The 14,961-nt window shown below is 48.0% G+C and overlaps 1 protein-coding gene across 1 annotated transcript in view; it reads left to right on the forward strand.

Annotated features, from left to right (window-relative positions):
• The first annotated feature begins 916 nt into the window (after positions 1-916).
• COL20A1 (collagen type XX alpha 1 chain) overlaps positions 917-14,961 on the forward strand; it is a 48,388-nt gene continuing 34,343 nt past the window's right edge. Inside the window, exons 1-10 of the mRNA XM_030503429.1 lie at positions 917-1,172; positions 4,342-4,426; positions 6,860-6,970; positions 8,527-8,670; positions 8,884-9,042; positions 10,026-10,226; positions 11,455-11,610; positions 12,284-12,403; positions 12,581-12,745; positions 14,298-14,462. Of these exons, the coding sequence (XP_030359289.1) occupies positions 4,354-4,426; positions 6,860-6,970; positions 8,527-8,670; positions 8,884-9,042; positions 10,026-10,226; positions 11,455-11,610; positions 12,284-12,403; positions 12,581-12,745; positions 14,298-14,462 (1,294 nt within the window). The 5' untranslated portion in view covers positions 917-1,172; positions 4,342-4,353. The remainder of the gene's footprint in view (positions 1,173-4,341; positions 4,427-6,859; positions 6,971-8,526; positions 8,671-8,883; positions 9,043-10,025; positions 10,227-11,454; positions 11,611-12,283; positions 12,404-12,580; positions 12,746-14,297; positions 14,463-14,961) is intronic.

A 14,961-nucleotide genomic window follows, 5' to 3' on the forward strand; every position in this document is an offset into this window, starting at 1 on the left:
ATCTGTTCTCTTTCCCTTCTCACCTCCTCTTAGTTCCAGAGTAAACTGTAGCAAATCTCAGCAACTTCTGAAATGGAGCAGGAATCACAGCAGAGGTAATCTGTGATATTTACACAACAGCCCCCTCTCCACAGGGTGCCAAATACTCCCATGTTTTGTTTTAGTAAGATTTAAGCGTTTCCTTTCAGTGTTATTGTTTAGTCTGTATGTTGGGATGCTTTCAAATACTGGGTTCTAAAACAAAACTGTAGCAAAGTACCAAATATTTCTTTATTGTGCAAAATATTGGGAAACTATAGTTTATTTTTTCCCATCTAACTTGATACTTTCAAAGGTCCCTGTGCTTCCTATTGAATTGCAAGGTTCCTGCAGCTCGCTCTGTTGCAACAGGAGACTGGTGCAGCTCGCTCTGTTGCAACAGGAGACTGGTGCTGACCCAGAGATGCAGCTGAAAATCTGGCCACTGTTTGTGATGAGAAATGCCGCTGTCACTTGTTCCCTTCTTGGCAACGAGGAGAAAATCTGTCTGAAAAGGTTTTGGCATGGAGCTGGACGCTCTCAAAAGCACTCCTGGGGCTGGGGACCACATGCAGGGAGAGCTGAGGGCTGTATCCCACAGCACCATCGAGCTCCAGTTCATGAATCAGACTCTGGCCTTGCAAAGCTTACAGATGTGTTTAATTTCCTCCAACAAATGCAATTTACCTTCAGTGCAAAGGCCGGACTCTCAGAAATGCCTAATGGGATGTGGATGGGGCCGGGCTGACTTCATCCCTGGGAGTCTGACAGTGGGAGGGAGCCACGACTTGTTGCTGCGCTCTAGGAACTCGGCGTGCAGCTTCCTAAGTATGTATTTAGTGTTTAGTTCGAAGAAACACTGAAAGCTCTTCACTGCTTTTCATAGCAGCGGTGCCTTGCTTTACGTACACGCTTTATTTAGCTGCACATAGGGGCCAACAGTGATCTCTGCTGCGTGGCGAGAGGGAGGTGGGGGCATCCCTCTCCCCCTGCTCTCCCTCCCCTTGCTTATCCCTCCTGACGTCTGGGAATTGAAATCTCTCATCACGCCGAGCAGCAGATGAGGCGCCAGGGCTGCTTCTCCCAGGATTTAAGAATGTAGCTGGATCCGTCGCGCTTCCCGGCTGACTCCAGGGAAAAGCTGCTTCATTGAGGTCTGTGGCTCATTCCCCTTTGGGGCTTGGTTCACAGGGATGCCCAGGAGGAGATGTGCTGGTTTGGGTCATTGGCAGAGCAGGGATTGTCTGCAGGGGTTAGAAACTTGGGGCTTGGGGCAGTGCAACCGATGCTGCGCGGGGTGGCAGGGCTTATCTTCTTATGGTGAAGTAGCTTGTTTGCTACTCATGTTTGCTGCAGGTCAGGTCTAAATATTACCAGGACTGCTTTAGCAATGCTTTTGGAGTGATTGCTGTGAGAAATGCACTTTGCCTGTTGTTTTGTATGGGGATTTTTCTCTTCTATTTTGTGGTTAATAGCATAAAACCTGCAGGAAATTGCTGCCAGAGAGGATGGTGCTTGGAAGGGTTTGTAGCAATGGCCATTGTCTGGGGTGGGTTTCCCATCTGGAGGTGAGGTGTGGGTCTGCATCAAGCTGATGTTACTGCCTGGGCTGTGGGGAGCTGCAAAGGCTCAGCCTAGAAATGAAACTTGTTTCTAACTTCTTAAGCACTTGTGTGCAGAGATGGTGATGGCCTCTGGGGGGGAGGAAATGTCCCCAAACTGTGGCTGTGGAGGGTGGGAATCATTCCCAGTGCCCCCAGATCCCCACTTTTAGTTGTGCTGCTTTAAACATGGGATTTTCTGCATGGATTTGTTTTTTCTTTTAATTAAAGTGACTACTTTTAAAGTTTCCTGTACAAATAAGGGGATCTCTGACTGCTTTAACCTCCAAATCCCCCCTGAGCACACAGCTGGGGCAAAGTGGGAAATGGTGTGTTCCATCCTATGTCTCTCTCAGTTTTCCAGGCCCTGGAATTACTCACCACATGCTCCATGTGTTGCTATCTGCAAATTCCCTTTCTGGGCAAGTAATGGGAGAGGAGCATCAGTGTGCCAAAGCCTCTCTGCCTGCTGGCAGGTTGATGCCACTGTGGACCCCTTGGTTCTATGGTCCACAGCCCAGCCTGGCTGGATGGTGGCACCAGTGAGGTTAGAGATGGATGGGAAAGGACCTCAGAGACCCAGAATGGGGTTTGGGTCCAGCAGGTAACCTGTGGAGAGAAAGATCTGCGGGGCCAGGAAGAGAGAGCTCCTCCAGCCGTGTATCTTGCTTTGCACCATTACATACAGGTGCATTTGTAATTCCTGCTTTACAGGTAGGAAAAGGAAAGTTGGAGAAGAGGCAAAATAGCAATGGGTTTGCCTCTGATCTGGGAAGAAGAGATAAGTTTCTGCTCCTTGCTTTAGCCACGGAAAAGGTCCACACCCTGGGCAATTACTAGATGCAATCTGGATTAATACTGAACTCATCCTCACTGACACATCGGAGTGGAAGCTCCTGGCTGAACCAGGTTCAGCGCAGGCTGGAGAAGCCCATGTGTAATTCACTGGACTTCAGATCCTGCATAACCCTGATTGATTAACATGAAAAGCTCATGCACAACCCATTGTTTTTGCCAGAGTTTGGCATCCCATTGACCTGCAGAGCCACAGGAAAGTTGCAAGGAAATCAGGAGCACTTTGGTGGCATTGCAAAATGGCATGAATGAACTTTGGATTCAGGGAGTTCTCCAAGAATACAGGCTTCTTGCTGCCATTTGGCACATGTCCCTCTGCAGCCGGGACAGGCTTTGCTCTCTTTGAGGTGACAGCCACATTCCTGATCCCACCTGTAAAAGGTTTGCTGCTTATTATAAGCAATGACTTCATTTTATTAGCTGGGAAGAAAAGGCAGGTGTTTCCCATGGCTAAGGGCTTCAGTTACACTGCAGTTGTTCTGTATAACCTGATCTTCCATCAAAAAGACTAGCACAGACTGAGTGGGGTAGTTGCCCTCTCCCTGTTACAACTTGTGTGTTTTCCATTCATTCTTACAGCAATTTAGAACTGATTCAAACCCCAGGAGATCACGGCTGGGTCACTCACGTGCATATTTAGTTTTCCTTGCAATAGCTAAAAAGCTGACATGTTTGAAGGGAAATAGGCATTTGCCAGAAGCCTCTAAATACCTGTCCATCAAAGTGAACAGAAGTGAAATGTCGCTGCAGATGGTGATGGAGGGAACTGGTGTATGGTCTGGTTCTGCCAAAAGCAATGAGGCTGAAACGTGCAGCACAAAAATGACAGATGCCAATGCTGTGTTGCAAGAGGCCAACAGCATGTTTTAAACCTGGTGTGTGGAGATTGTGACAAGGAGGGGGGCACTGTTTCCAACGGGGTGGTTTTATCCTGACATGGCGTTTCTGGCCCAAACTGAATGAAACTGAAATCCAGGCCAGCAAAGGGAACTGAAGGTGCTTGAGGTCCATGGGCTAGTCTGTCCTTAGCTAACCAGCTTTGTCCATGCTGCAGAGGATACTTCTAAGCCAATCATCTGATCCTCTGCCATCATTAAGTCCATAACTGCATCTGGTTTTAGTCTGTTCAGGAGAATAGGTTAAAACAAAACCATCCCAACAAGTCCTGAATGTAACTTCTTAGGAAGCCTGCTGCGAAATAAGAAATAACCCGCTTGTTTCTAAACTGTTGGCATATAAACTCGTCTCGGTCTGTGTTATCCCTCCTGCTGCATGATTGCCTTATCACAGCGGCTGCAAGGTCATTAGATCTGTGATGTGAGGAGCTTGCCTGCTGAAGAGTGCTCCTCTAAATGCTTTTCCCCTTATGATCGGTGGATGCACTGGAGCAAAATGAGAAAGTTGCTATGTGTTTGCATACCTGTGTTGATCTTGGTCATAATAATCAGAATTACTTTTGTCTGATTTAAACTAGAATTGCTCTGGAATCTATGTCTGTCCAGTGACTTGGCCAATGTTGCTTATCTCCATGATCAGAACAGAACCCAGCACCTATTGTGTCCATCTCCAGGACCAAGCAGGCTGAGAGGAATATTAGGTCAAAAGACTATTCACTCTCAGGTTTATAAGCACAGTTTAGTACTTAGTGGTCCAAAGCTGCATTGGAGAGAACAGGAATATAAAATAATATATAGGAATTGAAGGGAATTCATGTGTGCTTCTTCATCCATCCTTTCTGTGCTGCCAGTGATGCATAGAGCTGTAGATCTTGGCTTGTTGTCCCCTAAGTGAGGACTGCAAAAACCTGTGTTTTGACATGGTGAAATGTAACTTCTACTTGTTCTTCCTGATGTTTGCCCTCTTGTAGGTCCTGGTCACCATGCTGATTCACACTTGTTTCTTTCTTGCCTGCCTGCCTGTGGTGAGCCATGTCTGGGGTCATGCAGGACAAGGTAAGGAGCCTGTCTGCCCTCGCTGGGCAATTCCCTACTGTTTGGCTGTCACCAGGGTTGGCCCAGCCCTTGCCCAAGCCCTTCCCGTTGGCAATGGCACCGTACTTGAGGGATATTCCCGATAACACACAGGATTTCAGGGGGATGCTGTGAGTTGGTGTCTGTTGGTGAAGCTCCAAACAGCTTGTTCCCACACACAGAGAGCAATGGGAGATCAGGGGGCCCATTTGAGGAGAATATCTCAATCCCTCCCCACCCTGCAAAGCCCATGCTCATCACTGGCAGCAGTTCAGCACGCCGCTCCCTCGCACCAGGGATGCATTTCAGCCTGTATACGCAGTGAAGGGTGCTTATGTGATCTGAAGCTTGAGAAATAGGAATAAAAAGGGTGTTGCTGCTGTTAGTCACTGCATCTGTCCTGTAATCTGAAACTATTGCTTTGGATGTATATGGTGATATGTGGTGCAGCATCTGGACAAGAAAGCACATGAGGTGCATTCCTCCTGTAACATACAGCGTTCCCATTGCACCGTGACCAGAAAGTACCTATAGCTACGTTGAAGATGTTGAAGAACCACCTTTATGTTGTGTTTGAACCTTCTGTGGAAGTGGTCAGCACAAAGGTTTCTGGAGAGGGGATGGCACTTCGGAGTATGGATAGATGAGTCTCCATGTTGTGCATCTTCCACACCAGCCTCCGCAGTTAAGACTGGACTTAACTCCCTGTGAACCAAAGAGCAAGGTTACAGCATCAAATAGCAGACATCCAACACAGGGCAGGGAAACAGTGAAGCTTTCATGGCATTGGGATTCATTTGCATCCAGCACATAATGGTGCTTTAGAGGATGCTGTCCTTTCTGAGCTGTCTGGGGACATTTTTGCCTTTTTATCTTACGGGCTCCTAGAGTGATGGCCGAGGAGCTGGATCACACTTGGCCAAAAGAAGACAGCTCCATGTTTAATCTAACCATGAATTCCCTTCATTGTTCCATGATCTTTTACCATTTCTCTTTGGCATGATTCTGGGATTTGTTTTTGCCCCTCACCCCTCTCCCCAATGTTTTCTTTCTTCCCCTTCAGATTTGCCAGGGATGAGATGTGAATCTGAGCTTTGTTTTCCCAAAATAGTTATCTGCTTGTAGGGCAGCCCTCAGGAAGTCTCTTCAACGAAAGGTTAAGGCACAGATGTTGGGCTGAGACTAGCAAGTCCCCACTGCCAGCTCCCGCTGCTTTCCTGTGACTTCATGGCAAAGATGTCGGGATGTATGGACATGATGCAAGACCAGATTAGGGACTTGAGGAGAAATACTTTGCCAACACCAAGCTGGACACTCTGGGTCACCTTACGCTTGTTTTTTATGAGTAATGGTAAAGAGATTGGTAACAGCTACAGATGAGGGAGGCATTTGGGTGCAGATGTTGATCATCACATGCAAAGGATGTGCTCACTCATTGCAAATCAGGGCAGCCTGCTGGAAAAGCAGCTGTAGGTACTGTGTCAGGAGGGAGGGGAGGCAAATGTGCTGAGTTGCCATCCTCTACCCAGTCAAGTGAAGAAGTTTCATACGGTGACAGTTGTACGAGGGTACAGCTGTATTTTACCAAGGAATCATTGCTTCAGAGCGTGACACATGAGTTCAGACATCAGCTGGGGTTTAAAAGCTATCTACCTGTGAAATCTGAAGATGAGAAGGGAATGTGCTCTTTCTTCTTTCTACCTTCTTGTCTGATAGTATTTTTTTCCTTAGGATATATCATTTAGTTTACTGCTCCCTGCAGCAATCTGGTACAAGCTGGTGTCCATGAGTTATGGGCCTGCCAGGAACTGTTATTTACACTTTATCGCGTTTCCTTTCTTATTTCTTTCTTTCTAACCCCAGCAGGTCCTTGGAGCTGACTCTGAACTGATCTTTCTGCAGAATTATGTGATCCATCACACGGGGAATTCCTGTAGTTCTCAGCAGCCCAAACCTAGTGCAGAAGCCCCCCTGAGCCCTTTTATCTATTTCCTGTCCTCCCATTTCAGATGTTCGCACTAAGCACGTTTGCTGGAACTAACTGTTCTGCATGAAAGCTCTCAGGAGAGTCCTCCAAGATGTGAGGGGTGCAAAGGAAGACCTCGCCTCTGTGTTGGGCTGCTTTCCCTGTTTGCAGTGGTATATAGTGAGGTCTCATTTCCTCTTCACACAGGGTAGAGGCTGCAGGTTTGCAGTGATTCACTGTAGGTTCATGGCAGAGGTGAAGGGGAGCTGCAGGACCTGCTGTGCAGCATCAGGGGATGCTGGGGGCTTGCATGGGATGGTGAAGGGTTCCTGTGCACTGCAACTGTTCTCGTGTCTATAGACGAGGTGGCGTCTGTGGTTTCTGGATGCATATACAGAGGAAGGAATTGCATTCGTAATAACAACACAGACATGTCTCCTCCTCCCCAGGGTCAGGCCGGCTGAAACTCACTGTCCTTTCAGAAGACAGGCTCCAGATGAAATGGAAAGAGACTGAAGGGAACATCAGTGGCTACAAAGTTCGGGTAAAGCCCATGGCAGGTATGTGCATTGGACATCAGACCCAGATCAGGAGATCTGTGTAAGAGAGGGGGACTGAGCTCTACCTTTGACCGGTGGACAGCAGGACTTCAGTAAGAGCATTATTTGGACCTTGAGGTGATAGAGATATAGCAGTGGGAATTATCCACTGCTTGTTCTGGTTTCAAGTGTTGATCACGTTCGTCAAATCTTTCCACTGGGCTATACATGCAAGAAGCCTTTCTGGCCACCACGAGAGCAGTCCGAATTGCCACATCAGTGCAGGCACAATCCGTCTATCATTCATTCCCAAGAGAGAGATGAAATTCAGCTCTCTTCATCCTAAGGGAAAGGCTTAGTCAGAAAGTGTTGCTTTTTGGGACCATGTGAGAAAAAAGATGGGGGAAGGCTCAGTGTCTGGTTCTTCTGTGGGTGCTCCCAGCTCTCTGCCTACATGCAGGGATATGGGAAGGGTAGTCCTTGACCCATGTGTGCGGGGCTCACCCTCTAGCTCCCTACCCTGGCTGAGCTCCAGCTCTCCCTGACTTTGGACGCTGAACCTGATGGTGATGGAAGGACACGACGTGCCTTGGCAGGGAGCAGTGGTTGGAGGCAAACTTAGTCTTGGCTGGCATTTGGTTTCCAGTCACTGCCGCCCTTCCAGCAGCTGGAGAAGGAGCTGCCAGGCAGGAGAGTGTGCGGCAAAGCTCCTGTGATCATCCACCCGCTTTTAGCTCAGCCCCCACCTGTTTCCAAGCTGGAGCAGGAGGTTTCTCATTCCTTCCTTGCCCTCCTCTTCCCTGGGCCTCAGAGAGCGATGAGCATCCCAGGAATGCAGGGAATCCCCACTTGAACACACGCCCGAGGCTTTCCCTCTTAGTTGGCGGGCGAGCTCCAACCCTAGGCATGAGCACAGGGGTGACAGGTCAGAACCACATCCGTCTCCATAATTTACAGCTTGCAGACATTCCCTAATCAGAGGGATTTAGGGAGCTGGTTTGGATCTCTCCATTGGTTTTATGTAGCTGGTTCCTGCTTAGCAGAGCTGCCTTGCTCCATCTGAATGCCCCAGATTTGGCTGGTCAAGGCATCACAGACCCAGAACAGGTCCCAGCATTGTGGGGCTTGCAGAGACAGCACAGGGAGAGTGGCTGGGATAAGGAAGATGAATCCCAAGTGCCAGTGATGACCTCCAGAGACACCAAGCCACTTCCTCACTTTGTCACATAGGACCTCAAGCACATCAGTTGGTTGGATGTTTTCATAAGTAGCATATGCTACCATTTGCCCAGTCTTTACCCTTTGAAGACCTGCTTTTCACTCACCAATGCTGTGAGAATCTCACAAATGGTGGGGGGGAATTGGTTTTCTGTTTGAGGCATTACCAGGGATTTGATAAAAAAACCTAAATGTTCTCAATTCTGGATTGGGAAAAATCAGAGATCCATTAAAAGAAGAAACTGGAGCTGACTGAGGTTCCTGGGCAGACATTCCCTGCATTTCAGCAGCAATTTCACTACTGTCAGCTTAAATTTAAGCACTAACAGGCTTTGAATTGTGGCTTCATCCCACCTCAGGGGACTCGGAGCAAGAAGTCATGCTGAAAACCAAGACTCCCAAAGCCACAGTGGGGGGGCTGAGCCCTACCAAGGAATACACGCTGCAGGTCTACGTGCTCAACGGCTCCCAGGAAGCCCTGTTTGCCAAGAGGAAATTTGTGAGTAAGTAGAGTGAAGTTACCATTCAGAGAGTTCCTGAGGCTTTGGGAGATGTGTCTTATGCAGAGTAGACTATGCAGCAATCAGAGCCTGTTAATGTTTTGGTTGGAAGGTTAGAAAGGGAGGGATGGTGAAGATGCAAGGGGTGAGAGATGGACTGTGTGGGTCACAGACCAGTCTATATTGATTCTCTCTCTGGCTTTGGTCTTCTTACAGTAGAGGAACTCAAAAATGCATCCCAGACTAGAAATAACCGAAGGAACTCGGCAGCTGCATCAGGAAAGAACCTCACCTCTTTGGGGAACCCAGAAGCTGAGCACAGTGGGGTGGCAGAGGCCACCCCACCACCCCTGAACACCGTCTTGACACAGCCAGGTGGGTGCACTGGTAGTCGCTGAATCACATTGAATTGATTTTGAGCCACAGCCTCTGCCATGGTTGGAGCATTGAGCAGAGCTGTCCCTAAAACCTAAAACCATTCCCTGCAACCCCTACTTCATCAGGAGCATCCATTCAGTGAGACATGCTAGCCCAGTCTCATCCCTTGCATGCACTTCGTAACTACAAAACCACAATAAGCAACCTAAATATATTTGCTCCTCATGGCAGCCAACCTTGAAGAAGCTCAGCCATGCATTCCTGGTGCTGACAGGTATTCACATCCAGCAGACACCGTCATACCTTCAAGTGAGAGTAGATCCTTTGAGAGCAAGCTGCTCTTGAAGTACTGGGGCTTGATTTCCTAGGCTCTGTGTCCCACGTTTGGCTGCAGATGGTCTCCAAGAAGGTGTGAGCCCTCTGCTGTGGCTGAGGACTGTATATAACTGCATAGATCCTCATGCATCTGGCAGCAAGGTTTGCATGAGTTCAAAAGGCAATTATACATATTGATGGAAGAAAGATGTATAATATATGTATAATGCCCCTGCACTAGCTCAGGCTGTTTCCGAGTCACAGATTGCTAAGGAATGGAGAGTACACTGGGTTTCAGGTGCCATGGTGTGTTTTCCCTGTTTTTACATTATAAACATTAATTATTTTTAATCATCAAAGATAATGGGAAGGACAAACTTTTGATGTGGTCCACTACTAATATTGTTATCAATTCTCTGTATGTTACTACTCTGTGTATGTGAACTACTAATATTAATAATAACTCGTGTACAACCCTCTCAGAGAGGTATGAATGAAGATGGTCTCCTTTATCTAGCTACTTATCTGTGTAAAGCTTATGGGACTTATCCTCTCTGAGCCCCCCACACCTCTGTCAAATGAGGCTTAAATGAGCCGATGAGTGGACCAGGTTGCATGGGGATAACACAGCGAGGGACAGTGGGATGTTTCTTTTTGGAGCACAGCAAAGGACAGAACTGAGAAGAAAAGGCAGAAGGGGATTCAGCCAAAGGGCTTGGGAGAAACAACAAGAAACCAGCCTGGTGTGGAGGCCAGTGTGACGGGAGCAACACCAACCACTACAAAGTCATCCCAGCACACTCCTGCAAGCCCAGAGCGCGAGCCTCTAGGGAAAGAAAAACCCACAAAGGATTCATTGAGGAGAGGTGAGAAGGGTTTCAAGCATGTCTTGCTCTTTCTTCCCTACTATTATCCCTAATGCTCGTTGAATACCAGTTTTCCATCCCATTCTGCCATCAAGGTTTTCAAGAGTACAGTGCTGCTGATTGATAGTGCTTTCAATTGCTAGGTCATGCTTTGGGGAAGTGTCAGGAATCAGTGGAGGAGTTTGGAGCTCTCTAGAACATCACAGACTTTAAGGCAAACTGGAACTAGGCCAAATGTTCCTTCCAGATGACTTAATTTATTGGTTTGCCACTATTCTCTCCCTTCCTGTTGCCACCTCCTCCTTCTTCTAACACATCCATGTAAGAGTTTGTATTCTTCAACAGAATCCCCCCTGGCCTTCAGAAGGGAAGGAGAACATCATTACACAACCTGCTCCTCCTTCTGGACTTGTTCTTCAACTGATAACTGGATAACTGATCCATGATGATCCTTCAGATTCATCAGTTGACACTATGACAAGGCAGATTGCTTACAGCACTGTTGAAATGGTGGGAACAGGACTGGCCAGAGCATCCTCAGTTGGTCCCTTGATGCCAGTAGGAATACATGGCTGTGAAAAAAGACAGGAGAGTAAACTTTTTGGAGCCCACTGAATCTTGATGGGATCATCTATTTCCTTTCCCCAAAGATGGAAATCCCCATCTGAAAAATACTCAAGGAAGAAGCATTTGACCAGTGACATGTCCTGTCTTATCCCCTGCTAAGCTTCAGGCCTGGGGTGGGGAGAAAGGCAGGGCTTGAGTATCTGTGATGCCAGCAGGTTTTTACAGAGAGATTGGATTTAATATAAAGCCACGGAATAATTATAGCCCACGGGGAATGTTGTGATGGAATGGAATTAAGCAATCACCTGCAATTCCTGGAGACTTAGGCTAGATTAAAAGGAAGCACGGGGCCGGGGCTGAGATGTAATGGAGCTGACAGCGAGCAGAGAGTAGTGCTTGGGTTAGGCACAGACTTCCTGACAGCTTTAACCCATTCTTGGCAGAAATGCAGCTGCACATCATTCCATTTCTTGGTACTGAGATGGGTTACCCTTTGCCATGTGGTTTTCCCAAGATGCTGGGATGTCTCAGGCTGGCAGATGGTCCAATCCACCATCCAGACAAGGCCTTACACTGCGGATTTGCTTTTTGTCTTAAAACTGAAGCTGTTTTTCCTCCTTTACAATTGCTTCTCTCAATATCAATCCTTATCCCCTCCCAGGTTCCCAGTTTCAGTGCGACACATCTGCAATGACTGATATCGTCCTGCTTGTGGATGGATCCTGGAGCATCGGCCGCAACAATTTCAAGCTCATTAAGGAGTTTCTGAGCAATTTGATTTCCCCATTCAGTATTGGCCAAGACAAGATAAGAGTAGGTAGGACACTTTCCTGTTTCTTGACCTTGGGAAGTCTGTGTTTGAAGGGGTCTCTCTTCCTGTGGTTATGTGCTCCTCTGGGGAGCTTTTATTCCTGTAGGTTGGGGTCTTGCTTGAAGGTCCTGAGAGCTTTTCCCATCTGATAGCAAGCTCTGGCCTCTAGTGGCTGTAAGCAATAGCTGCACAACGAACAGAAGCAACATCTGGGCAGCACCAGGTTGGGTGTTGATGCTGAGATACATTTGGGATTTGCTGCCTGCCTTTGTGGAGGTGCTCAGCCTCCACAGCTCTGCATGGACAGATGCAGTGGCAATGCTGTACTGGAGCTGCTTTGAGTTCAGCGAAGAATTGTGATGCTTTCAATTCTGAGTTTCGTGCCATTCCTTGCAGCGGACTAGTTTGACCCCAACTAAAGTTAAGACCTGATAAAATGTTTCAGAGCATCACCATATAGGTAGGTACCACTGCACTCAGTCTGAGACATCACCCAGCTGCCTGCATGACAAGGACCATGCAGAGAAATGGAGCTAGAAACCAAATCCGCTCATCCCCACTCCATTTCATTATTTTATGACATCCTCCCATGACAAACCTGACACTGTGTCCTCAAAGCAGGTCACCTCTTGCAGCTTACCTTGGCTTGCATGATGCTGATGGCTCTTGCCTTCCCCAGGGCTGTCCCAGTACAGCAGTGATCCCCGCACAGAGTGGGATCTGAGTGCTTACTCTACAAGGGACCAGGTTCTGGAGGCTGTGAGGAGTTTGCGGTACAAAGGAGGCAACACCTTTACAGGTATCTCCATCTCATAGGTCTCTGTTAAATGATTTGTGTGCCTGCAGTGGGGGAAGCTGTTCCCATGGGATGATGTTCTCTGTTAGGACCAAGGCCACTGCGGGGCAGAGAAAAGGGTAAAGGCAGGGGGGTTGTTTATGAGACTGTAGCACACCATCTATCTCTGCTCCTCCCCAGGTCTGGCACTGACCCACGTCCTAGAGCAGAATCTGAAACCAGGTGCTGGTGCCCGGCTAGAGGCTGAAAAGTTGGTGATACTCCTGACTGATGGAAAATCCCAGGATGATGCCAACCTGGCTGCTCAGACCTTGAAAAACCTGGGCATAGAGATATTTGCTATTGGTAAGAATACAGCCATCGATATGCTGTAGACATACTTTGTGACAGAACAAGGGGGATTGGCTTTAGCCTGCCAGAGGGGAGATTGAGATGAGCTCTGAGGCAGAAGCTCTTCCCTGTGAGGGTGCTGAGGCGCTGGCACAGGGTGCCCAGAGAAGCTGTGGCTGCCCCATCCCTGGCAGTGTTCAAGGCCAGGTTGGACAGGGCTTGGAGCAACCTGCTCGTGGCAGGGGGTTGGAACTGGATCAGCTTTAAGGTCCCTTCTACTCCAAACCATCCTGTGATTCTATGATATGATGATACTTTCGATCTTCTCTAAATTGAAGTTTATGTTCCCTCATCTTTGATAGAAGCATCCTGAGGCTGTAAAACTAAGGCAAAGGGTAGGACCTCATTACTTTGTGGTGAAGATGAAAATTAACTCATTTATTCAGCAGAGGTAGTGTCTTCAAAAGGTATTTTGTTTGCTTAGAAAAAACAATAATTCACAGGAGAGATTCCACACCTCTCATCTAAAGACATTTGTGAGTCTCAGAGACCTGTGCCATGAGAACAGCCAATTCTCAGCTGTGGAATTAGGAAAGAGAACATTGTATTTGAGATGGCAGGAGACCTCCTTTATAATTACTGCCTCTCACAACTTTCCATTTCTCTGAATAACATTATCTGCTCCTCACTATCCAGCAGCAATAATGAGAAGCAAAACGGCCTTGAGCAGCTCTGTTTTTGAGGACTACAAGAATCTGCTAGAGACTAATACATGAGCAATAAAGTTACATATAAAACTCTCCCAAAATTGCAATCCCCAAAACTTTAAGTGTTAATTTCTGTTGGGAACACGCAAGCAAGGGTTTACTGCATAGGCTTCTGTAGCAAGGGGGAAGGAGGCTAGCAAAGCTGGTCTTGGACTTCAGAAACCAGGCGGGATGCTCATCTGGCAATGTTAGGGCAGCCTTGAGCCTAGCACTGGGAAGCCGAATAAGTTGTATGCTGTGGAGTAGGTCTGCAGAGGCTTAATGAGGATGGGGAGCAGAAGGATGGGGATGGAGGATCCTCTGTGATGGTGAAGTTCTGCTAGGTAAATGGTCTGCCTTTTGCTCATCCCTGACTCTCAAAATGCAGTGTGATGTTCTGCTGAACAACAGACTCTGTGGGGAGTGCTGGCACCTCATAAATACAAAACTGTTGTTTATTCATCCACTCCTTCCCCTATTTATGCCAGATGCCTCTTAGGGTGAAAAATATCTCCCTTCCTGCTAGCAAAGCCTGCAAATGGTGAGGAGGCAGGAAAACAGGAGAAGGATTCACTGGCCTGTCTTCAAGCTGCACAAGACCTTCTGAGCCCACAGAATTGAAAGCCCTGCCCAAGCTGGACTGAGGCTCTTGCTGCAGGAAAGCCCAAAGCCATTCTCAGACACCCCTATGGAATGACGGGGAGGCTCTGCTTGGAGAGCAGGATGATGATGGGCCCATCCTGCCCCTGAGCAAGCCACACAGATGCAGAGCTGCTCCTCTCTGGCAGTATTCTCAGTCTCGTTCTCTGCTCTGGTTGCAGGGGTGAAGAACGCGGATGAGGCAGAGCTGAGGCAAGTGGCATCGGAGCCGCTGGAGCTCACCGTGTACAACGTGCTGGACTTCCCGCTGCTGAGCTCGCTGGTTGGCAAACTCACCCGGGTCCTGTGCACCAGGATCAGAGAGAAGAGCAACAGGGAAAACACAGGTGAAGTGAAACCTCCTCAGTGAGGGCCAAGCTCCCTTCTGCTCACCATCCACCTTCCTTGCCATCAGGGTTGACCCTTTCTCTCTTACCTTTCCCTCCATGGGCAGCACCATCTAACTTTTCTCCTCCAGCGCTGATCTTGCTCGGCCCTCTTGCTGCCTGACAGTGGTCCTTGATACATAAATGTGTTGGTATTTCTCCTGTAATCATTGTCTTCTACCAGACCCTCTGGGTGCAGTTCTTGCACTCTCAATCCACTGCAGACTCCCTGCTGTCTCTAACACATCACATGGAGGTGTTACCTGTAGATGTTTCCATTTTGATGTTCTTGGTTTGGTTACGTGCTTTTGGCTTGTGAGCCAATACAAGCAACAGCTATTCCTACTAGAGGTTTGGATAACTCTTGGTGGGTATAATCACCTACTGACAATAACTACCATTGTGGGGATGAGGGGACTTCTTTTTCCTCTTCCGTTGTCATATGATGTGATGAGCATAT

The sequence above is a fragment of the Strigops habroptila genome, chromosome 13 (assembly GCF_004027225.2).
Source record: "Strigops habroptila isolate Jane chromosome 13, bStrHab1.2.pri, whole genome shotgun sequence".
NCBI lineage: Eukaryota > Metazoa > Chordata > Aves > Psittaciformes > Psittacidae > Strigops > Strigops habroptila.